Source organism: Rhipicephalus microplus, chromosome 7, assembly GCF_043290135.1.
Source record: "Rhipicephalus microplus isolate Deutch F79 chromosome 7, USDA_Rmic, whole genome shotgun sequence".
NCBI classification, from domain to species: Eukaryota; Metazoa; Arthropoda; class Arachnida; order Ixodida; family Ixodidae; genus Rhipicephalus; species Rhipicephalus microplus.
In genome coordinates this window covers 88,684,573-88,710,478 of record NC_134706.1, presented here as the reverse complement: position 1 = coordinate 88,710,478, position 25,906 = coordinate 88,684,573, and the positions used below count along the sequence as shown (strand labels likewise).

Sequence of the window (25,906 nt, the reverse complement as noted above, 5' to 3'; positions counted from 1 at the left end):
TTAATAGTGAGTAGTGGTAACGAATTGACGAACAATCTCGTTTCTGAGAGTCTGCATTACCAGCAAGGACAACCCAACCTTAAGTCACCAAATACCTTAAAGGGACTCTAAAACGGTTTATGCAATTTTGTAGAAGCACATTGGGATGGTAGAACAAGTAATAAGGGTCATTTAGAGACTGATTCGAGCTCTCTGCCTGAACTCTATAATTTCTTACAACACTTTAAAGCTGAAAATCGCTGATGATCGGTGCAGATCACTGCGACTCGACCAAACACGTTTTCAACTGCCCATGAATGGAGCGACACGCTCTGGCCACTTGACGTCACTGTGGCTGCCAATCTGATTGGCTTTCATGGGCTGTAGAACGCGTGGAAGAGAGATGAGCTGGTGGGTGGAGGCACCTCTCGAAGCAGATATCAACCACTCTGCGATCATAACCTCTAATGCCAGACGGTGTGCGTGCTGCCAGGTGCACTGTTTGATGGCCTTCGAGACCGCGTGCAACCTGCCTCCGTGCGATGTCGAAGGTCTACAATGGTGAAAGCTCAAACCTTTGAGAACACTCATGAGAGCTCTGCAATCACCAGCGATGCCAGCTTGCCTCACGAGTTGAAGACCTCGCAGAGTTGAAAAGGAGGGTATGATATGTTTACCTGTAGCACCCTTGGTACACGGTGTGTCGGTAAATTTGTGGTGCGAATGGTTTAATGATACTCTAGCCTAAACACTGATAAAACTTCCAAAAATCGTTTTAGGGTCCTTTTAAGGCCTAAAAGTTAGTGATGCAGAACTATACCATCGATGCTGTACCATCAAATGTAGTGCTATCAACAGCGCTCTCGATAATTTTTCTACCATCAGTAAATTAATAGCCGCTCAACTATCAATAGATGGATCGAGAATTATGCATCACTGCTACGAGCTCTCACGGCAACAGCCTATCTCAGATATGTTTGCTATTTTTCTGCCAGTCATTCCTGCAGCATGGCATGAGAGAAGGTGATAGCCTACACCAGCATTTATCTATTAACAAAATCACCAGTTACTCAGGCACTCAATTAGCTCGATATTAAACGCAGGTGCTAGCAGTTTCGATAGGTACGACAATGTTTGTCGATGATTACGACGAAGTTCGGCAGCAAGAAAAGAATGAGAGCTTGACGCCATTCTCGCTTCATCGTCCCAAAGTAATCACTCCCACTTTGCTGGTAGGACCCACTTCTTAGCGGTGGTGTGTCCCGAACTTGTTGAGCCAATTTTCTTGGCAAACCTTCAATACCAATCATGGGAGGCACAACTCACCAGCTCCGACCCAGGAGTGCAACTTGCACTCCTGGATCAAGTCCGGAAAACGGCTAAGACCAGTGGGAACCTGGACTTGGGGTCCCAACCGTAGAATCTCCAAGGTTTCCTTTTCCCTTAAATAAAGTTTCACTCTCTCTCTCAAGGTACAGCACGGTGTCCATGATGGGAGAAGCCAGATGTTCATTCGACCTGGGGCAAATTGACGAGCTTTTTGCTGAATTCGAGTAACATCACGCCCATAGGTCGGCAAAACTTGTGGAGCTCACTCAGACTCACTCATGAAATATATTTTGAGCTTTGGACTCACTCGGACGCAGACTCGCAAATATTTTCCTGAGCCGGAGTCGCACTCAAGAACATTTTGTTCAGCCGGACTCACTCGAACTTAAAACTCACCAAATGATACTTACCTGGACTAAGTCAGATCTAGACACGCAGTTCGATCTGAGTCTGAGTGAGTCGACTCGCGAGTTCAGTAGCCTAGAATAAGCTTCATCGACCGAGGTGTCAATACTGCTTAACACCAATATCTCATGTGATCGGTGTCCTACTTGGTGCAGTTTGACATGGTATCTTCGGAAAGGAGTTCCGAGTGCTTCCAAACGAGTAAGGTCATTTTTCTTGAAAGAGGTGACAGCATAAGACACATAATCATAGAGGAATTCCCTGGAAGAGTAGGCAGGGTGGAGTAAAGGCAACAAGTAGGACACTTATTACGTGAGATATTGGTGTTAAGCAGCATTGACGATGAAGCTATGCAATCCATGCCTCTAATTAATAAATATTGAAATAGTGTATGAATGACACTGCTTTGAAATAAGAGTGAGTAGACGTGAGTGTAAACGTCAATCCAGATAAGGCTGACAGTAATGCTAAAGAGGACTAGATAAAACAGTCGGCAGACAAAAGAAAGTGCAACTCACTCAGACTCATTCAAGAAATATATTTCGTGCTTTAGATTCACTTGGACTCAGACTCACCAATATTTTCTGCTACAGGACTCACTCCTACTCAGACTCTCGGCTAATCGGAATCTGAGAAAGTCCGAGTGAGTCGACTCATGAGCGAGTTCGCCTACACAAAACCCAAATGTAGCACGTGTCGTCTGTGGCATTTACTACGGCTTTGACACTGTTTCTTTAGTATTTCATGCTCTAAAATGTTTTGTTAAATTTTGCAAGTTTCGTGCATGTCGACGAAATGGACCAATTTTGGTGAAAAGAAAGTTGCAGCTCTGGGACAAGTACATTGTTCAAGTAAACCACAATTCCTCATTCTTCGTCCACTTAGCACATCCATGGTGATCTGACTTGCACAGAGGGCAATATTTACCATTTTCCAGCTATTTCAACGATCAGTGCGAAGTGAACATTTCATTGCAGTACCACCAGCGCGTATAGGCACTCACTACTGTCGCTAGCAGAAAGTATTTACCGTATATACTTGCGTAACGAACGCACTCGCATAATAAATGCACCTCCAACTTCAGTCATCACTATCTGGATTTTTTTCTCCCACTTCATAAATGCACCCCCTACACTCGTTTGCTGCCACCCCCTTGCTTGTTGGATTTCTTTCGTTATTTAATTTTATGCTGGCCACCTCGGCTTGCGCCCTCCCCCCTTTGCCCGCTGCCGCGCGGCGTATTGTTTTTCCTTCCATTTGCGCGCGGCTCGTCCTGTCTATTTTTATCTGTGCACTACAGTGACGCTCACGAACGGTGCGAGTGCAGACACATTGCAGCTGATAAGCACAGAGCTAGCAAAGGCCAGAAAACTGCCTGCGCCAACCGAAGGTCGCTTTATGAAAATACGAAACTTTAAGGCCAGGCCACATGCCTGCGACAGCAACGATGACAGAATTTGCTGCTGCCATGGCTGTCGCGAAGGGCCATTCGTCACCATCGCGTCACAGGTTTCTCGAAAACCAGAATAAAAATGTCGCCCAGAAAAGATTGTGACTATTTCCACAACATGGTAGCACCCGCAATTCTCGCTTTGGTAGCAATTTGCTTTTCATACTTGTTATCTGCACATAACTCAAGGAATGCATGATATCGGCTACCTTTTATTCACCAACTTCTTATGAGAACAGCGAGACAGCAGCTGTATTGTTAATATTGTTATCGACGGTTTGTTTGTTGCTTCCGTGGTGGCTTGCTGCACTGTCAACGGTGGCGTCACGGTTGCCGTGCCAGGTTGCCACAAAGTTGGCAAAGTACAAAGCAGTGTTGTAGCGCACGCTTCTGGGTGCCCCTCGAAATCCCAGCAGATACCATGTGTTGCGGTTAAAAGACTGCGAGAAAAGAAAGCCACGAAACGCTTTTATGGAGTGCGTGGGCGGCGCAGAGACAGCTTGCAGAAGAAAGTGCTTTCAATCACCGAAGATGAGCGAAGTGCGACAAAGAAGCAGTTTGCAAACAGCGTACGCATATATTGATTGCGAAAGGCTAAGTGCCCAAACTTTTCTTTTTTTTTTGCATTACTGCATTTCCCCACAATCCAAAAAAGTTTTTATTAAGTTTGTGCCCCGCATAATAAACGCACCCCCAACTTTGCTCTGATTTCTCAAGGAAAAGAGTGCATTCATCAAGCGAGTGAATACGGTATTCAAAGAATCTACATTATAACAGGTGTCTAGGCAAACAATGCAAAGTCACCAAGGTCAGTCCTTGAAACAGGTCTTATCATATCGATAAATGTGAACCATGCCTAGCAGTGCGGGCACAAATACACAATCAAACTGTGCTAATGAGCTAACACGTGTCACAGGTGCACAGGGCTCTAGACCGACGAAAGTAAGTGTCCGACTAGACTACCAGTACGCTTGAAACGTTCGAAACTGCGCCGGTGTTGGAAGGTGGGACGGCTAGTTCGGCACCAAGAACGAAAAAAGAAGAACTTGACACGGTCCTCCTTTTGCTGTCTCAATGCAGTCAGTCCCTCCAGGCTGGTGGGACCCACTCTTTAGGCAGCGGAGGTGGTGTCCCGAACGCCTTGAGCTCCGGTATGGTCTCTGTGATGGGACGAGCTAGGTGTTGATCCAAGTCATTCTCCTCACGCAGGATGCAGAAGTAGATGAGAAATGCCGCAATGCTCGCCACCACGGACCACCGCTGAGCGGGGGGTGCGTCGTTTTCTCTGCACACAGACGGAGACATAAGCTGGCTCAAAAAGAAAGTCGCTAAGCGGCATTAGTCGATCAAATTTCATTGCAATGATAGGTTCGATGAGGTGGGAAAATGCGGGCGGCTGTGTCACCTGGGTCACAACTAATCGTAGAATAGAAAGATGGGCTGGTCAGAATATTTGCCTGGTTGATGGAGCACTGAAAGATGAAGATGTAGAACAGACAGTACAGGATGAGCACTCATCCTTTCCTTTCTCTTCTATGCCTTTGACATGCCCTATTAACACAAATGTCACGTGTATTCCATACAGTCATATAGGGTTAGTACAGGTTTCCAAAGCAAAAAATTCAAGGATATTCAAGGGGTTTCCAAGACCTGTCGCAAGTTTTTCAAAATCTTAAAATTGCATGCAAACTTGGATTTTTTTTTTGCTCTGAAATCTTCAAAAATGGCTAGTTTTATTGCACTTATGTAAATGCTCATTATAATTAAGTAAATGGACATCTCAATTATAACGTAAACATCTAGTAGTCCTGATAGGTTCTCAAGAACACAACATGCAATCAGTGGCATGTAAGAGCGATTGAGGTTATAAGAATCTTTGAGATAGCATTCATTGCTACTCCTCAGTGAAAAATTGATTTTCTTTTTTACCAGTGCAGTTGTGCATTACTGAACCATGTGCGCTCATGCCAAATTATTGTTCATGAACTGGGGAGGACTTTGTCCTTTTGACAGTGATCTATCACATCGAGGAGGTTGCAATGTCAATATGGGAGTGCACTGCTCAGAAAATTCAAGAATTTTAAAAGATGGGGAAAAATTGCAGGACTTTCAAGGGCCTTGAGGACATGTATTTCAAATTCAATGGTTTGCAAGGATTTCAAGGACCTGTGCGCACCCTTCAGTGCCTGCCGGGCAAAAACGGTTTGTTTGCCAGTTTTTTCACATAACAGTAATTGCTGGGGAAGCCACCTAAATATAATTATAATGCATATAATCACACAGTGGAAATTTCGGGCACCTTGGCCATTTCAATATTTCCACTTTTATTGAAAACATGACCGCTGAGGCCAGGATAAAACCCGTGACCTTCAGGTCATCACTTGAGCACTGTAACAACTGTGCTACCACAGTAGTTTCATTCAGTACAGTAAAAGCTAGTTAATTTGAACTCAAAGAGGAGCCCAAAATTGTTTGAATTAAGTGGTGTTCGAATCAGCGGGCAGGCACCAGAATCAACAGACATTGCACCACACTGTGCGGAGCAAATCCGAAGAAGCCACCCTTGAACCCATTTCCGCAAATTAGGCAATATTGCACATTTGTGGCAGGTGATTTCGTAAACTTCATGCCCTAACAGCTCATGTTAGATAGAGCTCAACAGCAAACAGAGTTTATTGATCAGTCAGTAATACAACAGAAACAAGTAGCAACACTGAGCAGTGAGCCTGAATGCAAAAATATACGAAGCTATTCATGCCCTACATGGCAGAATTAACTAAATTAAAATTTAGTCTTTCTTTCTTACTTCACTCAGAATAATACTGAAATTGTCCGAGCAAACATGGCCAGAGGCAAACGTTGCCTGACTGCACTGTGCCACCAATACAGCAGTAGCATAGGACAGACGATATTTACCACCATAAAAGTATACTATAAGAAAATACTATATTTCTTATAGTATTTATTATACTATAAGAAATATAGTATAATAAATACTATACTTGTTTTATGCAGATGAAAGTAATAAATAATTTGGGTGATCATTCTGGGCAAATTGCTTCGAGAAGAGATGAAAACCAGGGGGTTTTCAGTTTGAATTAACCATTCTCCCAACACTCTCATTGATTCAAATGCGAATCAATGCGTTCAAATTATCGGGAGTTTTCCCCTATAGAAATACATAAGGCTGTGCCGGGACCAGGGCATCAGTTTGAATTAACTATAAGTTCGCATTATCGACACTTTACTGCATTAGTTTTGCTATGAACCACAATGCTGGTGAGAAAGTGCTCCTCGCAAACAATGCACAAAGAATACCTATCTGAATTGGGCCTTGGAGCCAGCCTGCATAGATCACATCGGTTCATGCATTGAGGATTGACATTGCAATGAACTTAGATTAAGAGAAAGGGAACCAACAAACACACCACATTTATACATGTATGCAGACTATGCTGTAATTCAAGAAAGCAAGTGAGTAAATTCAGAAGCGTCTAGAACAACTATTGCCCCAGTAGCCAAGACAAGGGAAGTGCTGAAATCCACGATGCGAATGTACAAACACAAAAGCACTTACACGTGGTAGTACTATAATATGGTAGGCAAAATCTCAAAGCATGGATAATCAGGATTCGCACGCAGGATTGCAACATAAATTGGGCTTCAAAAAGGTACTGCAATAAAACAAAGTGTAGCCAACGCTTCCTTCCCAGCTACTTACGGCGCACGAAAGCTCTGCGCGGCTTTCCACTTGGCTGCGTTGCTCGTGGTATACTGGTATGGCTTGTCGTCCTCATCATCATACTTCGAATCGACTTTCCCGTTAGCAGCACGTCTGCGCAAAAGAGTGGCAGACATGCAATTATGTCAAGTAAGATCGCAAGCAATGTGCGAAAGCGAAGGAAAGAAAGGCACAGAGGGTCACTGAAAAATGAAAAAAGACTCCCCGCTAAAGCCTATAGAGAGCAGAGGTTCATTTGGCAGCCTAACAAAGTCGTTCTTGTTTGGCACCACGTTATGTTATGCTGCTTTCTGTGTATCTGCCGCGTAAAAGTCCAAAGACGCAAGCTGGCTAGCGGCACCAGTGTTCTGGACACCCGATTTCCTGTGTTCTCATGACAAACCCAGCCAAAAAACTGTGCGTTATGTGACCATGCGTCACTCATTCCCATAGCACATCTTTGGTCTGTGCCGAGCGATTCACGATAAGAAAGAGGCCCAAATCACAGTTACAATTTCAAGGAAGAAATAGCGAAATTATCTCCTATAGCTTGGCTTCTTTCCTGTCATGTGAATGTGAACGCTGGCCGCAAGCCAGCACGATCGCGTCACGTGACTGATTCGTCCGCTGTTTCTCACAAGTGAACAGAGAGAGGTGCACGTGGAAATGTAGAATGTGCAAACAATGCCAGGCCACCTCTTCTGCTGCACCCTCTCAAGCTTTCACAGCCCCTCACTGTCTTCCCAAAGGCCAACATGTAGCTGCCCGCTTTTCATTTTACCTTTCACTATTGCATGTGAGCCCCGTGTGATCATTCAACTAGTGCGAGATCGGTCAGGTACGTATATGAATTGGACACGTGTGCAGCAGTAGTAGGCACGCTGCACAAAATACAGGTGAGGTGCACTAAGAGGGCTTCAGTTAAACAGAACTTGTAATGCAGTTAAACAGAACTTGTAACGTTCCGAGTGTTTAGCACGACTCAAACACTCAGAACATGATGGTATACCGACTTGCTCAAACTGCTACTCCCGTGAAGCAAAACCTTGAACCTGCTGAAATGGAATCGTCTCCATTGCATCGTCTGGTGTGTGCACTGTTGTGGCATAATTCAAAATGATGTTCACATGCCTGAAATTCCATGCACGAATCTGCTTCGTCTTTTTTGTTCTGACATTGTGTTATGTCTTTGATATGTTTCCTCTGGCGTTTGTTGGGTGTAAGGTGTGTTCTAGCTTCACACAATTTTTTTCAACCGCCACAATGAAATGAAAATATATTCAGGGTTTTAGCACATTAGTATACTAGTATGAGCCACACAATTATGGAGGATCCCAGATCGACATACACTACATGGTCTTTCTTAATGAACGTCTAAGTTTTCGCATTTTGCCCTGACCAAGATTTGGCCACCACGGTCAGGATTCGACCCTGTGACTTCATGCTACTCATCACAACTGTTGGTCACCATGGTGGTAAAAAGAGTAAACAGACACGCATACGAAGTAACGCAGAAACATACTAATAAAATGGAGGCATTTTTAACAGGGCTTTAGTGCAACAGCGAATTTTAAGATATATGCTGTGTTTAACGCGAAATTTCTTACTGCACTAATTTATTGGTTTAATGGATCTAGCTCAGTTTGACTCAAACGACAGCAGAATGCGGCTCTTCTTTGAGTGTAGGCTATGGTCAGGAATTTCCACATTACAAACATTTTTGAAGTGAATGACACTTGGCCATGCTTTGTGTTCCCGTGAAATCCAGCCCTGTTTAGGTTTCCAGATTTGGATTTCTCAGAGAAATGCCTTTGAAAACAAAGTGCGGGCACTCTTGCGCAGAAATTTGATTTTGATTCATGTCCAGGGGCAGGCGAATAGAGGTAATTAACCTATCACACTTCCGAGGCAAAACAAGCATAAACAAGCCGCATCAAAGACTTCTTGCTGTGGACTTTGGCTGGACTGTGTGGAATGCTCCGCCGCCCGCAAACTTCGTGCAGAAACCAAAAGATTTCATGAGGGTTATCTCTCGGAATGATTAATTGCTCGCGAAAGTGAAACTGGCTGCGGCTAAGGTGATGTCGGCCGATCGGGATGAACAGCTCAATACCTTTGAAGGACGGGCAAACAGGGCACCGCGGCGCTCCTTGTAACGCCTTCTAAGACGTAGAGCTTCGACAGCAGACTTCTAGAAGCAATGTAAGGCATCATGAAGCCGCCGATTTCACACCACACACAGCCCGCGAGAGTATAGGTGTTCTGTGGCCCGCTTTCGGAAGCCGAGACGCACTACGAGCGCTATCCCAGCACGTGTAAACATGTATGGTCACGTGACACATAAATAAGTAAAAAAAAAAAAAAAGCTTACGGATTGGTTTGACCGTAAAACGTTTACTTTATGGCAACTAAAGTCTAATGGCGAATTCCATTGAGAGAACAGGAGTAAGGGTGCCGAGCAGAGAGGAGTAGGGGGCAGAGCACTGAGAGCCGCGTCACTCGACCTGCCACTGGAATGCGGCACACCTCCGCAGAGCAGGTGTGAGGGAATAAAAAGGCGAGTGAGGAGAAAGGTTGTGCATCCCAGCGTCCTCTGCTGCAAAACACGTGCGGTCTGATCCGGACGGGCAAGGAAAGCACGTGTGGCAGTGGTTGGTACAGCGCACTCGCTTGCGCGCTATCCTGCAAAGCTGCTGCTTCGTATACTACTACATGATGGACTCGGAAGCTCAGCGCATCCTACTGTCTTTAATTCAACACCAGGCACCATCTAGTACGGAAGGTAAAGTGAATTTGATTGCTTTTTATTTGTTTCAGCGCACTTGTCGCGCATGCAGCATGCAATGCATTCTTGCGCGCGTGGACCTAAGCCCACTATTCTTTATCATATCAGAAAAACACCGTGGATATGACAGCTTTATCAGACTGTTCATGCAGTTACCAGCTGCTGCTGTCATCAGCAGTTAACAAAACGTAAACAATTCTAGAAGTACTGCAGTACACTATCCTGTTGCCAAGTTTCCTTGCATGAGTAATTAATCCTTAATTCAAAACAAACTTACATTGCAGACCCCTCCATCAGCAACAGAATGATTCGCAGCGTTTTAAGAAAAGTAACTGCGAAGTGGCGTGTAGCAAGTGTCACGTGGGTGCAGCTAAGTATTGCACGCAGTAACAATTTATTTTTATTTCTGATTTTTAAGTGGCTAATGTCTCCAGACGGCAGATCAGCATCCCACGTGATACGGTGAAGCCATACATCTCCTCGGAAGCACGATTTCTTATCGCAGGGTCGAGATGCTACGTATGATAAGCGATATTTTTTTTTAATTATCAGTGATTTGTGCAGTGTTTCATGCAGCCCTGTAACATGATGAATTGACTTTTTTAGAATTTGTTTTTTGCTTGCTCTAATCCGCTTACCTTCGAGTGTAAGGCATCCGAGTTTGCATAATGTAGCTGACTACTTGAGAAACCATTTTCATTATATAACTGATTTGATTACATTTCCATCATTGTGTGAAAACAGATGCAGTTCTGCGTACAAATATGGCTGGCGATGTGCCAAGGCGAGGGAGCGAAGAAATGCGCATGGAGCTCAGATTGCCATGCGTTGAAACAGGAGGTGGTAAGTATTAGTATTAACATTATTGCGAGGCACTACATTTACTGCTCATTTATATTTTTTAGATGGCACAGATACTCTGCACCTGCCAGCTCCCACTGCATCAAGATCAGCTGACGGGGAGACTGGTGCTCAAAGCAAGCCATCAGGCTCCAGGAGAGGAGGTGGAGGCAAGTATATTAACACTGAGTGTCTACAATTGCCTCAGCAAGTGTTCTTGGGTAAATCTAACAAGCATGCATCAGAGCGTGTAAAAGTGTACTTGTAGGAGTGATCCTTAAATGACAAAAAAAAAAAGAGAGCATGGAAAGCAGACCACTACAATTACTGGAAGACTGGCACAATTTGCATATTGCATTTACATGCACAATACCAGAACTTATCACTTATGTATGTTTGCTAGTCTGCGCAAATGCTTGTTTTGTTGATTAATGCTTGCTGATTGATAATTAAGCTCAAGTGACCGTGCTGTGTGTTAAATTATTCAATTATAAGTAATGCCTGCACAATGACCGACAGTTTCCCAATAAACCATTTATGTGTTGGTTCTTTCTTATTCTAGCTGCTGAATGGACAGAGGGGCAAACAAGGCTGCTCCTAGAGTACTACCTCAAATATTTCCCTCAGATTGGCCCATTTAAAAAATTCAAAAACAGGAAGCAAGCCTTTAAACAAATATCGATGGACATCGAGGCTGTGCTTGGCATAGCCAAAACCCCAGAACAGTGTGAAAATAGGTACAAAACAGTAATTAGGCGTCGGAAGGCGTCTTCCGACCATAACAAAAGGTCTGGTGCTTCACCCACCCCTGTGCCTTTTGACGACGAGGTGAAAAAAATTGAAAGCATTGATGACAGCATTGAACCGGAGGTAGAGCGAGACGCCTCAGGGGCTACATTCAAAGCCTCGCCCGAATCTCCGGCCGTGTTGTCACCTGCCAACACCACTGAGGAAAATAAGACGCAGTCCTCAAATCCCGACACGAAGCCACGGGTAGGAACTGCACGCCTGGCACACATGCAGTTGTTTTTTACTGAAATGAGGGCACTGCAAGAAGAAAAGGAGGCTCAAAAGGCGGCCAGACGTCAAGAAAAAGAAAATCGAAGAGCTGAAAGGCAGGCCGAGCGACAGGTGCTTCGTGAAGAGCGGCGCAAAATGCATGAAGAAAAAATGGAGATTCTCCGTCAGGCCTTTGGACTTCCAAAATAAAGTGGTAGTTTTAAATAAATAAACGTACTACCCAAAGCGATTACTTAGTTTCAATGTCTTTTATTTTCTAGTTTGGCACAATACACTACCTTGAGAAAATGCAAATGGGCCAACAGGTGTGTGGTAAGGACAATTTTTCCCAACCTTGAAGGTGTTTTAACGAGTTCAGCTTTTCAGGTGGGCCTTTGGTAAGCATATATTTGCTCACAACTGCATAACACGTAAAGGAATTCCTTGTTTCATGGCTGCTGGTTCTGCAACCCCATTTTTATCATCAAGTGATCTCTCTTGATGCTAGCCAAGCCACGTAATAGGCTATCCTGTTGGGCTACACTACTGCTGCTTACTTGAACTGCAGAAGAGCTTGAGTCTACATTTGTTGTTTGTGAGGTAAGTGACAGGTCTCGTGACAGGTTCTCTGGCAAATCTCCACAATCAATGCAGAGGTTGTGAAGCACACAGCATGAAATGATAAACTTGGACATGTTATCCACTGTCCACATATCCAACCTGTGCAGTTGTCTGAAACGATTTTTTAAATCGCCAAAAGTATTTTCAATAAGCACCCTTGTCCCGGAGAGTCTTGCATTGAAGGTTTTTTTGATGCTGTCAAGATTCCCATAGTCTCGAATTGGTGTCATCAGGTACTCCCGGAAAGGATATGCAGCATCCCCCACTATATGGTACTTGCTAGAGCACAGTTGTGGCAAAACACTTGAAATCCTGGACCGACGGAAAATGCGTGCGTCATGAATTTTGCTTGGGTAGCCAGTGCTGGCATCAAGAAACCTCTTCTTGTTGTCACAAACACCTTGAAGTGTCAAGGATAGGTAATGGTGCCGGTTTATATAAACAGATCGCACTTTCCTGGCTGGGCACCTGATAGGCATGTAGCTTCCGTCAACACACCCAATTGTGTCTGGGAATCCCGACAGCTGCAAGAGAAAAAAATGTGCACACACATAGTCAAATAAGCATGGCACTAAGGGTAATGAAAGGTGCCAATAACATGCGGAAAAGTTTAAAACAAACTGGAGACTTGAAGCTCATAACGGCGAGTGCAATACACTACCGGTACACATGATTGAAATTAACTGGCTATTTAATTGTGAAGCATCTGGGAAAAATAATTGTAATAACTTATTTAAAAGGTGCATTCTGGCACTAACTAATTCATAATTGTAATAGTAGAGCGGTAAAGAACACATGGGACCACACGAAGGGGAATTAATGACACATACAGAGTACATACAGAGTGCACAAGTAACTGAACTCTAGGTTTATTCACTGTACATGCAGGACAAGTACTAGATGTACATCACTAAGCAGAAGATGGGAAAATAGAAGAGATATGAAACAGCATCACATGGTCAAAACTACTCAAGAAAAATGTCCGATTGCTGACAGCATTTGTAATACACATGAAGGAGGCTTGACTGTGTGGTGCTCTTTCATATCTCTTGCATTTTTACATTTTCTGTTCATTTGCAGTTCTGATCCTGCATATCAGTTGCTTTCAGTCCTTATTGTGGTTTGAGTAGGTGTAATTCCTCTTAGTCTGGTCCCTTGAGTTGTGTAGAGCTGTATGACATTGGTGTGAAAAAAACTGTAGTTTATACCTTAAATAGCATGTTTACAAAAGCATAGTTACCTTCTCAAAATCCACAGCAAGCTTCTGCAGGTCACTGGGGAACTTGATTACATTCGGTGCTATGTCGAGCAGGAATGCAGTTACTCGGCCCATCATTCTGTGGTGAGTGCTTTCTGCGACTTCAAAGCGGCCAGCGACATCTCTAATGCATGCTTTGTTGGCTGCATACCTGAAAAGGAGAGGATACTCTAATTAAATAATGGAATTAAGCTTGCTGTTGCTGTCAATGACTGAATAATGGTGTTAACAATGCTGTCGCTGTCAATGAAGCAAATTAGCAAGACAACTGAAGTCAGAAAACACGATTCCACCTTTTTGGGTGACACCTTAGAAACTCAAAATATTTGATTAGTAGAAGCACTATCTAAATAACAAATTCTAATTTTAATTCGCGCATTACATTTATAAGTGTGGAGATGAAGCTCACTGTGAACCTGCTGACACAGCCGATTTGAAATGCTTCGTGAGCAAAAGTTTTCATGGTTGTTTGTAATGATGCATCATGAATTATGCTTTGCCACTGATTCTAGTAACGAGAATTTTGTGAAGCTCAGTGTGTAGGTGTACAAACTACGAAAGCATTTCACAAAATACTATAACTCTATTACGTTCGACACTCGCTAGTAGCATTTAACAAGTTTAAAGCAAGGTGGTCCAATGACATGCTGCGAATTAGGTACATTTATTTGCAATATTTCATATGCCTCTAACCCACTATAAAACGGATTATGCAGTGACCTGATGACAGCGGCATTCCTAAACGTACGGACACTCACCAAAGAAAGGAGAGAATGTGTTCTTCAGCCGACTTGGCAGGCAGGCCACCATGATCACTGTTCTGAGGGCAGTGCGGTGACTTGGCGAATTCTGCTGCCAAGAAGTCCACGACCGGCCGCGTGACGCGGAAATTTCTTTTGAACTGGAAGAAAACAGGCCTTTAAGCAACCTAATTAAAACAGAAGCCGAATGACTCACCTCCTCGTCGGAGTAGCTAGCCACCGTCTTTGTAACATATGCTTCCACTTTCGGCCTTCGCTCTGGCAGAGAAAAGAGCTGCTGAAACGCTGCTGCATACACTTCGTCGTCATCGTCGCTGCTGCTTGAACTCGACTCGGACGTAGAGCTCCAGCAGCTATCGCTGCTGACATCGTCTAGCTCGTCAAATACTTCGGCAAGACGACGACGTTTTGCTGCCTCCGCCATCCGTGAATCTGAAGGCAGGCAAGGTGGACGTTCACTGCCAGAATCTGCCGCTACGACGTTAAAATCGTTCGAGCCCGAGCACCACGCACGCTTCGCTGCCGCCATAACCGCCCGACACGACGCCGCAAAATGTAAACAAGTGAGGAGGATTGCTGAGAGGGTATGTCCGGACATGACGTTCCAAACACGTGGTTTCCTGCGTTTTCCACTCACTCCGCTTTTTAAGAGGGAGCAGACAGAACTGCTCCTGGCTGCTCTCGGCGCAGCAAAAGCGCTCTCGCTCTACCAATGGATGACAGTGCTCCTACTCCTGTTCGACCACTGAAACACGCCGCCTCGGAAGAGAGCACTTTGAGCGTGCTTTTGAGTGCACCTGCTCTCCCAATGGAATTCGCCATAAGAAGCAGCGTTAAGGTTATAGCCTTTAAGATTTGTAACTCAACCACTTTTTTTTTACAACAATCAACATAGCATTTGAGAGCTGCGTTTACTACATTATAAAACTATGGTACCATTAGAAGAGCCGTGTCAATGTGGTAGTACCCGCAGTAAGCCAATATTACCCCGTAACTAAATTATGTTGCGTAAGCTTTGTAAATACACACACACACACAAAAAAACAGTTGAAGTCTTCAAGCACACAACGGAAAATCGTGAACGGATCAAAGTAACGGTGCCAACAGACCTTATTCATCCAAGCCAAGTATGTGTGCAGTTTCACCTGTAGCAGCGTGCGTTTGCTTTCAAGGGTAAAGTTTTACGCTGCTCTTCGCTGGCCCTGGCGCGAGTTCTGCATCTTATGTGGTAGTACAGTAACGATAGGAAATCTTGGTGCCGTTTGTTAAGCAGCGCGCACTCGTGAGCCACTCTAGATGCCCGATCATGAGTTTGTGCGTGTGCCGGTCGGCGGTTCAGCTGGAGAAGCTTCTCAGGCGCACGCTGCTGACCTCTCCGTGCGCACGGCGCATGTACTCCGCCAGCGGCGGCGCGAGAGACAAGAAGAACCGGACCGTGCTCATGTACGTCACTTCGATGACTGTGCTCGTCGGTGGGCTCAGCTACGCGGCCGTACCGCTGTACAGGATGTACTGTCAGGTGAGCACACGGTGTTGTCACACGAGCGCTTTCGATCGCGATAGTGCCGTAGTCGAAATCGGGTTCACTGACTGCGATTGGCTTATCCGCGCAAGAGAGCCAATCATGGTCGTGAAGATTGAGCAAGCTGATTGCGATTGGCTTATCTGCGAAAAAGGCGGAAGGGAGCCAATCGGGGTCGTGAATCTCGAGCAAACTGATCGCCTATTTGTAGGAGATACTAAAATGAGTGAATCGTGGCAGAGAAGTTCAATCCCAGTTGGAGCTCCATCGCGATCGAAATGACATCTGTATTACAGGTGACATGCTTATAAATTTATGGAGCCCATTGAAATCGAGTTTTTTTCCCGTTTTTTTTTTTTTTTTTGCATGAGCAAGTGTGCATACGTAACTCTTGCTATAAAATACTGTGCCCTGCCTGCGCACAATAATCATTCAAGCGAGCGAGCATACTCATGCCAGCGAATGCAGATTAGCTGCATATTGTGCTTAGTTGCATATTGCGCCTGTTCTGCTAACTCTCACTGCAGCTTAGGCAGGTTGGTATAACTTTCAATTAGCAACAGCACACAGAAAGAAAGCTGTGGGATAAGCACAGACATGTTTTATGCGTACACTCAAAGCTGTTACACGTACAAGCTAGGTATGTTAAATTGGCGATTTTTATTACACATGCACACACAAAAAAAGTGTTATCACCGTTATTTGCCCTACAATCGAGAAGTGCCACTTTATATTGTGAAAATGATACCGAGAGCTAGGAAATATACTGGGCATTTTCGCTTATCAAGGAGGCCTCGGTGATTTGTCTCAAACGCAGTCAACGGGCCGGGGCGGCCAGGCATTTGCGATCGAGGCCGGTGAAAAAATCGAGAAGATGGACCGTGTGAGCCATCGCCAGATCAGGGTCAACTTTTCCGCCGACACTGGCTCAGGGCTTCGATGGAACTTCAAGCCACGCCAGTCAGACATTGTGGTGCGTACCTTGCTCATTCTCACTGCACACCTACAAATGCAAGTTCTGTTATATTACTGCAGGGATGCCTTCAAGCCGAGTTTTCACCACTATAGCAATTCACATGCATTCGGCGGCCAGGTGCCTTTTAAAGATACAACTTACAAGCGAGTACCAGTAGGGGCAAATACTGCTTGTTTGATAACCTGACGAAGAAGTTGACCGCCTAGATTAAAAAATGCTGTTCAGCATTTTGTTTCATTCATGATGCAATTCGGCTAGTTCGCTTATCAACGAAAAAAAGAAAGGGTAGAGAAATCATGAGAAAAAGAAAAAAGAATGCAGTGCACAAGGCAGTTCTTTTTTTTTTGTTAGGATTCCCTTACGTCCCACTTTTGTGCTAACAAATCTATGTGGTTAAATCAATTGACTCTAACAGCAGGTGTTGTTGAAGCGCTTGCTTACTCTTGTGGAGATCCAGTAAACAAGCTTTTGTTTGCACTATTGTGTACTGTTTCCTCGTACCAGTGTGCTGAAGACTCTGCAAGAAGCATGCTAAATATAGCAGCTGTGTGGTCAGATGCAATTTAGGAGCTCTCAATTATGTCATTTTCCTTTAAAATATTGTGCGGTTCTGGGATGCGAGGCCCTACCAAGTTACATTTGTATTCATTTTGTATTGGTGTCAATGCTATTTGCCCCCTCTTCTTATTCGACCTTTAGTGAATAGCACTTTCCATTACATTCTGCGGGAGGTGCATCTTTGTTTTTGACTATGAAATTATTTTCTATGTATGCAACGATGTTTGTATAGTTGAGCCTTTTTATAACTAACACTGATATAAAAATTATTTGTTGGATCGAACTAAATAGGAGTGTTAGTAGGTCACGCTTTGTTTTAGTGACATTAATATTTTTCTTAATTTAAACAAAAACAAGAGCAAGCCTGATACGAGCTGTAACAAAGAAACATTTGGTTTGCATGCAGCTTGAAAGGTAGCCTAAAGAGAGAAAGAAAAAAAAAGAATGTGCGATGACATTACGTAGCATTCTACAGCAGAGCTGTTACGCTTGAGCTTTGTTGTGTGTGGTTGGTAAAAAGTTAGCTGGCACACACTCTTTTAAAAATGATAGTCTTTCTTGGGGACCTTTGACGCAAAAATTTTGGTCTGTCTGTCTGTCTGTACATTTGCCTGTTTGTCCACTCTTAACAGCATCGGGTATTTGAAACGACCGACCACATCCATAGTGCCCACCTATGTTGCTCAAGATTCAGCATTCATACTTGTGCAATTGTCGATTAAAAAGCAATTATTACACGTGTCTGGGGCACCAAAACAATACTTATATATTCTTCATGTGTGCCTTTTACTAGAAAAGCCATACATAAGTAATTTTAAGAACCGTAGCGCTTATAAGGCTGCGCTGACCATCCGATGCTCGCACGGAAAGGCGAGTGTTTCCAACGATTTGCTAAAACGAGACGGTGGTGGCACTTACTCGTCGCCTTGCATTCTACACCTTATCACCTCTGAGGTGGGCACGCACACCCGTCTCGGAGCCACGCGCTTTGTTTTTGAAAAAAAAACTGCCAGATGGCGGTCATGTCTCACGTGCGACGTGACTTGATGCGCTCGTTCGCCTCCGCTGCACGCTCGAGGCACTCTAACGCAGCGCCTCCAGAATACCATTCACCGATTTTCTTGAGCAGAACATCAAATAAATGTTTTGTCCACTCTTTCCACACATAAGACTATCGTCTTTCGATGACATTTGCAGAATAAATGCAGATACGGGGCCAATATTTTATCTACCTTTTTTTCGCTCCCAGAACACGTGAGCTGATTTGTCCAGTGTGGGATGCAATAACTCCGATAGGCAAAAGAATGAGTACAGATAGAGGGAGAAATTCATTGCAGAAAAATAAGTTTTAGTAGGTTAGATTCGAACTTATGTACCGATGATTTGAAGGTGAATGTTGTAACCTCTTGGCTGTCCAGGCACATCAGCAGGGTGTGGTACAGTACACTGTGTAGTATAGCATAGCAAGGGTGTTGAAAAGGGAATTTAGGATGAGGAGGAGGAGGGGAGAGAGAGTAAAGCATGATGTGAAAACAAAGAGGCAGGGGCGGCACCAAATTTTCTTTCTTGGGGGGAGGGGGGGGAGAGGGGCGGCACCCACGACATATGAATTCTTCCTGGGGGGCAGCGAGGCTGGTAACATGTACATTGTGTTTTGACCATGCTCGCTCTTGGAAAGGCGGGGTGGGGGGTAGGGCAGGTGGAAATTTTTTGGCGGCTCCGGTTTCCCCCATGCTTCCCGCTGACATGACCTCTGGAAAGAGGAGAGAAAGAAAGGAATGGAAGAGAAAGAGGTTCGAAAGGAATAAATAAGCCGAAAAAGCAAGAAATAAAAATCAAGAGACCAAAACCGAAAAAAAAAGTTACGAACTATACGTACGTTATGTAGAATGTATATCGTAGACATACGTACGGTATGTAGTATAGTGTAGAAAAGGTTGGGAAATACACGGTTGAGGGAGTAAAAGCCTATAGCCAAGTCAGGACCAGCTAGGTGCCTACCAGCTCGGTTGTTACACAGCCTTGGGCGACCTTGTGAGAGATGTGCTAATTTTCTTTTATTCTTAATTGTTTGAAAAAGTTGGAAAAATTCTGGTCATTCAGGGGGTGGGAGAAAGAAGCCTATTTTACTGGTTGCACCACTGTACCAAACTATGAAGAAACTATAAAAGCTCCTGTAGTGATGAAAGGTGCCACCACTTGTCTAAGATTAAGAAAAGAATAATAGTATAATATGTGCATTTTTATGTCCCGAAACCAAGAAATGATTATGACAGACGCCATAGCAGAGGGCTGTGGACATTTTGACCATCTGATGTTTTTTTAATGTGCATTGACATCGCGTAGCACATGAGACTCTAGCATTTGGCCTCCATCGAAATACAACTGGGATCGAACCCGTGACCTTCTGATCAGCAGCCGTGCACAGTAGCCACTGACCCACCGAGGCGGACAAAAGAAAAAAAAAAGAACAATGCATTGTTTTTTAAGAATCTTTTGCATGAGCCGGAATGGTGATTTGCTGGAGGAAGTTTTTATCTCTAGTGTTACAACGAATAGCGGACATAAAGTAATTTCCCGATGCTACTTTGTTATCACGAGGTTTACTGTAGTGTCGTACGTGCGATAATGGGAACAAAATGTGCGTAAATGACGCAGTCTTTTTCTTCGAAGAGGACACTAGCTGAAAACATAGTGACGACCAGGCCATTGTTCACACACAGGTTGCCCCAGGTGAGACCGTGCTGGCCTTCTACACGGCTCGCAATCCAGGCGACAAGCCTGTAGATGGCATCGCCACCTATAACATCCTGCCCTTCGAGGCGGGGAAGTACTTCAACAAGATCCAGGTGAGAGGGCCGTTTTCATTAGTCAATGCGGTATATTTTGGCGGGTATACTCGCAGACAAATTTTTTATGGCAATGAATGGATAGCTACGGAGGCAGAGCTATATACTGAACATGTACTCCTCCGCCATTCAATTTCGCGCTTCGAATAATGGCCTCGTTGGAATAATAACATTGCATACTATTTGCTACGTCTTCTTATACAGCCATTTGCAAGTAAAATTTGTCAAAAGCTCATTCGGCATGTTGTAGGAGTGAAATTCGTCAGAAGCTCATTCGGCGTGTTGTTGGAATAGCCAGAGGACGACAAGCGCTCACCTAAAGACAAATACGCCATTTTTTTTTCACTGCGAGGTGCACATAAAACGTGCGACGTGTTCGGACGTGCAAAAGCACGAAACGACACGGCATAAAGTGAAACAAATAAGAATATCTCCTCGGTGCCTGCTGTGTCTTTTTCTAACCAGCATCTTGTGAAAGATAAAGTAATGTTTTTTAAGCTTTTCTCGCAGAAAACCCAGACACAATTGTGGGACTATATTCTTCAGAGGTGGCACACGCCCACTTTGGCTCCGTAGCCTTTCCTTCATTGCCAAGAAAAGTTGTCCGCGAGTATGGTGAAGTGGTGCACACTGCTGACGCCTTGCGTTCGAAACAAAGCAAGGCTATTGTGATGGTAACGCAACATGTTGCACTTGCATGAGCCAGACTCAATGCATTGACGAATTCGGTCGTCCTGTGCTGTTTCTACGATCAACTCGCTTGATGTGATGCAATTTGTGGCAAATTCATTTCGAACTTTACACATATTCTTGGCCACTCAGATGAGACAGTGCATTATTTTTCCACCTTATTTCGAATTAAGCACATGAGTTGTGGCAATGATGTGGGACAGAACTTAAAGTGAAATATGTAGACTTAAGTCATAAGAATTAAACGAACAAATGTTGCTGGAGGGAACCCCATTGTTGACACAATGGTTTCAGCAGTATAAGCTGTGGTTGTGGTTCGACCACTTATCTACAAATAGAAATATCTCTTCGAACATGCAGTGATATTGCTTTGTACCCCTGTCAGATGAGCTCTTCAAATTCTTTTGAGCAAGAAGACGTCTTTCAAAAAGGAGTTTCGCTTGCAGTCATTCGGCAGAGGGTGATCTCTTCAGAAGTGCTCTTTTCTGAAAATGTATTTTCGTCGATCTCTTTCACGGCCATAAAATAGTAGCCTCAAAACCAGCAGATGCCAGCAGTCATGAATAGATGAGAAAAAATGGGCAAATTTTTATTGCTCCGTCACCTAGGCTTATCATAAAAATAAATTTGATATGTGGTCATAGAAGGCATAATGAACCCGTTGGGGTATATTTCCTCGTGTACTGCCATGAGCAGTTGCATGGGTTGGCCATGTCACACGAGTAACGTCTGGACGCTCAGCGTGTCACCCACACAGGTGCAGGAAGCGCTGCATAGTAATGAGTATGGCCAATGTTGGTGACCAAGAAGCCCTGGCTGCACGCAAAAAGCAACGGCTGCCGTGGTCAGAGAAGGAAACCTGGACTTTATGCATCGAGATACATAATTTTATTTTGATTGGAAAGCTATTGCCATGCTTTCAGTATTGTGTTAGGAAGGAAATTCTAAAGAGAGTTCATCGGTATCGTGTGCCCGCAAGCCAATGCCTCTTCACTAAAAATTCTTCCATCTTTGTAAAAAAAAATTACATAAAAGAATAATTATGTGCTCATGCAACAGTGGTATCATGCTTGATCCTTTTTGACGCAATTAGGTGTGGTGCCATTTACTGAGTTGCTTCACTGTTGCTTGCCAACAAGGTCTGATGAAAGAGATCCAAGTGCGGAATCATTAGTCAGTCAAAAGCAAGACATATGTCAAAGCATTGATTCCAGCGACATTCCCTGTTTTATGACTTTTCATCTCTTCAAACATAATTGAGTACTGCTCAAACAGCTTTTCATGTGACTAATGCAAAGGAGCTGTTTATCCTAACCAAAATTTTTGCAACTCTCTGTAAATGGAGCCAAAGTAGCAAACTCTAAAGGATGTCAATTGAGGAACAGTTCAGCACTTACCTACGTACGTTGTACTCATCAGCTCAAAAATGAGACCAAATTCATTGTCTCGTGTAAGAATGCCTTGTCAAATTAAAAAAAAAAAAACATGACCTATTCATGACTCTCTGCAGTATCTCACCTTGAGTAGACTGGCTGAAGAATTAACTATTTTTTTTTTTAGATTTTAGCTTGGCTATGTAGTGATTTTTGTGCGGTAGTTTTGTGTGTGCTGACCGCCCTTTGCTTTTTGTTTGTTTCCAGTGTTTCTGTTTTGAAGAGCAGCGCCTGAACCCCAATGAACAGGTGGGTATACCTTTTCCATGACCGTGTGTGTCAGTTATGGATGTAATCTCCCCATCGGGAGAATGTACCGATACGGGGTGCCGCAGATGAACTCGCCTCTTTCCCCGTAACAGTACCATTGGAATATAGAAGAAGGCAGTGTCCAAAGCATTAATTCGTGTGTTCAAGACTCGAAGTCTAGCATTAATAGAGTTAGAAGAGGACTACCAGATTCCTTTTTAACTGTCAGTTGTTCGGTGTGTGCACTATTCAAAGTTGAGATGGTCGGGACAAGTGGCTTGCTCGTTGAACATTTAGGGTCATTGAATGTTTTTACGCAGTCATCAGCACTTAGCTACTGTGCTATCTAAATCAGTTTGTGGGCTTTTCGTGTGATAAAATTGCAGCCAGTATGGCAGCAATGTGTTGTGCTCAATCCTGTGTTAGTCTTATCATTAACCACTCATGTGTGGCTGATTGCACTGCTAACATGGGCAGACCTTCGTTCTGACCACTGGCCTAGTGAGAAATGCACAAGTCAAGTCGCAGTTGCATCGCAAGGGCCAAGCAATGAGTGCGATAGCGATGAATTTGAATCTCATACGAAGGAAGATTAGCAGCCAGCTCCTCTGGATCCAGTCTTATGTAACTGCAAAATGTTGGTTTTTAAGAAATACGGCAGCTTCAAGGATAAGAGCTCCGAGTTCGTGTTGTCGGACTTCTGATTGCGAAGCGTTGAGAGCGCAACAGCTTAACGGGAGCAGCCTTCTGGTGTCTCACAAAATAGCATGCGTGCATCCTGGCAGGCTCGTCGATTGTGGTTGTTCGTGGGCCCTCGGACAGACAGAGTCAAGGACACCAAAACATTTATAGAGACACACACACGACAAATACACTCACATAGACTTGCTATATACAACTCGCTTTATTTAAGGCTTAGTCCTGACAGTTCGTAAGCATATGCGAACGTTCCCACGCTCTGTCTAGCACGAAGTCTAGGGGTCCGTAGCCATCACTCACGGTAATGCTGACCATGCAGCTGACGAAAACTTGCAGCAGGGATGGCACGATGAGTCACTTGCGAGGCCACGAGCAGACCTCGAATTATTTGTTCAGGAAAGTGTGCAAAGATGATGCACTGGCATAGTACCAAGGTCACGACCTCAGCAGGCTGTTGTGGCGGACCCATGCCAACTCAGCACCATGTCCAGGGATTTGGTAGCTGGTTGCACTTCGAACACAACCCCGCACGCTGGAACCGCACGGCCTGAACACTTCCTCATCGCAGAGAACTGCCAAGCTTGTCTTGGCTAGTCTGGTAACACCAACTTGGTCCGTTTTCTTTTCTTCAAGCAGAACGTCCTGCACTGCTCGGTTAGCCGGCCACGCTGGCCACGCACTTCACGATCTCTCGTTCTCACACGCACTTCGCCATCTTCTTCAGTTTTCTTTCTGCTGTGAGTAACACTCTTACCACAATGTGTGACTGCACACTTATGAGCAAACTTCACAGTTGCCGCTCAAGCAACGCAGCCTCACTCCCTCCCTCCGACGATGCTCCTCCACCTGATGAAAGACAGGCGTGGGCATTTGCCGTCTGCTAGAAGAGCCATTGACTGCAGGCCCAGCATGCAACCCAAGTTATTGCGTGCATCTTTCGTGTGGCAGAGGTGCCTGGCTCGTACGACCTCTGCCACAGCCGCTTTCGTTGCCGGCACTTGCATGTTTCTACTTGTGTATAAAACATACGATTCGCGGGGTAATGTTATCGATTCGGAGTAGCTGGACGGCGACGGCAAGTACTTACCGAGAGTGCTCATATGAGAAATCGCAGTAAAAAGTACAAGCATCAGCAAAAGCACTGCTGGAAAATACCGGCCCACGCGTCTAGCACAATGTTTCTCCAACCTTCATTAAAGGTGTCCCAGGTCTTGAGATGAGGGGCATGAAGGTAACTTGTTGGTTCTACATAGAAGACGGTACCACGCAACTTGGAGAGCATTTTAGCAAATTAAATTTATTTGACGAAATCCAAGTCCGATATCAAAATAACGATAGTCAAGATTTATAGACCTCTACGGAGCACTGGGCAGGAGCTTTAGAAGAGACAGAAGTAGCCATAGTCGAGTTAACGCACGTGTCCCGTGTTTGTAAATCTGCTGCTTCATAAAAAATTGACCAAGCGCCGAGTTACCATCATGTCCTTGTGTCGCTTTTCCTTTTGTGCTCTAATAAGTTACAATCAATAAGTAACATGCCCGAGTGTACACCATTTCAACTCCGTATGCGCCTTTACTCTCTGCAATCTTAGTTACAAGGTGTGCATTATGTTTGCTGAAACGCAGGTGGACATGCCAGTGTTCTTCTACATCGACCCGGAGTATGCCGCTGACCCGCTACTAGAGAACTGTAATGATATCACGCTGTCATATACCTTCTTTGAGGCCAAGCCGGGCATACAGCTGCCTGTACCCAATATCCGGTGATGCCACCCAATGCGCCTCGTTTAGTCTCAGGACACTCCTCTACAACATGCTGAAGAAAGCAACGCAATTCATGCTAGTTAGCGTGTAAAATGAACTTTCTGATTGTTACCATAGACTTTTCTAAAACAAACTAGTGGGGCCTCTGGTGCTGCCATCGTTCAGCCACCATGGAAATAATGGGTAGTACATGGATTTGCCTAGTCGTCGTGCTTGCGGCTTCGAACGCACTTGTGGCTTTGTTTATTGCTGGGTTTTGCTTTTGTTTCGAATAAAATTAAGGACCGTTGTAAACTTCGTAACCCGATTTGAATTGGTGAACCTAAAAGGTTAGGGTGGTGAAGTGCAACTGCTGAACGTCTTCTGATTGTCGCCTCGTGACGAAGCGGCTCCAGACCACATGAAGCCAAATGGAGCCAAAAGAGCGAAGGTTATACAAATTTGTGCACTTCCCATCATTCCTGTGCTGACTGAAGCACCATGCGATGGCAGCTCTGACAGGCAATAGCGCCAAAGTTCCCTCTAGTCTATTTATAGTAAACTATGGGTGTCATGTGCACCATTTGAATGATGTCCATGAGTTTGGTTGCTGATCTTGATTGTGGGTTTGATCCTGGGTTGTCTTACACACAGTACAAGGGGAGTGGAATTAAAAAATAAATAAATAAAAAGTTCCATCCCATACTGAGCACTGATGTATGTTTCAACACTTTTGCTGGACACTGGCTTTTGGAGAGTTGGGTTTGCGAGTCAATATTGTATCGACGTATGTGCAGTTGACTATGACAACCAGTTCTCTCTGATAAAAGCGATCTGGCATATCTTCCATTTAAATATTAAATAAGATTTATTACCTTTTGTGCATTCTTTTAAACAGTACCAAATTTACTTGCGTAATGGCACTTTCTTTCTCAAAAAATTGGAGCAGAGTTGGGGGTGCGTTTATTATGCAGGGCAAATTTTATGAAAACATTTTTGGTAGAAGCGAAAAATGCGATAATGCAAAAAAATTGTTAGGT

At 44.3% G+C, this 25,906-nt stretch overlaps 3 protein-coding genes across 3 annotated transcripts; 2 read left to right on the top strand and 1 right to left on the bottom strand.

The window, feature by feature from the left end:
- Positions 1-3,717: 3,717 nt before the first annotated feature.
- Positions 3,718-9,216, bottom strand: LOC119179839 (uncharacterized). The gene is made up of 3 exons (XM_037430956.2): positions 8,998-9,216; positions 6,885-6,998; positions 3,718-4,448 (listed from the first exon to the last, which is right to left on the bottom strand). The coding sequence occupies exons 1-3, from the start codon at positions 9,096-9,098 to the stop codon at positions 4,244-4,246; spliced, it is 420 nt and encodes a 139-aa protein (XP_037286853.2). The 5' UTR covers positions 9,099-9,216; the 3' UTR covers positions 3,718-4,243.
- A 231-nt stretch (positions 9,217-9,447) lies between these two features.
- LOC119161053 (uncharacterized) lies at positions 9,448-11,758 on the top strand. Its single transcript, XM_037413377.2, has 4 exons — positions 9,448-9,666; positions 10,414-10,512; positions 10,575-10,679; positions 11,072-11,758. The coding sequence occupies exons 1-4, from the start codon at positions 9,597-9,599 to the stop codon at positions 11,716-11,718; spliced, it is 921 nt and encodes a 306-aa protein (XP_037269274.1). The 5' UTR covers positions 9,448-9,596; the 3' UTR covers positions 11,719-11,758.
- Positions 11,759-15,260: 3,502 nt separating this feature from the next.
- On the top strand, positions 15,261-25,571 carry Cox11 (Cytochrome c oxidase copper chaperone COX11). Its single transcript, XM_037430955.2, has 5 exons — positions 15,261-15,667; positions 16,488-16,643; positions 19,928-20,053; positions 22,384-22,425; positions 24,750-25,571. Exons 1-5 carry the CDS (start codon positions 15,455-15,457, stop codon positions 24,888-24,890), a joined length of 678 nt encoding a protein of 225 aa, XP_037286852.2. The 5' UTR covers positions 15,261-15,454; the 3' UTR covers positions 24,891-25,571.
- Positions 25,572-25,906: the final 335 nt, after the last annotated feature.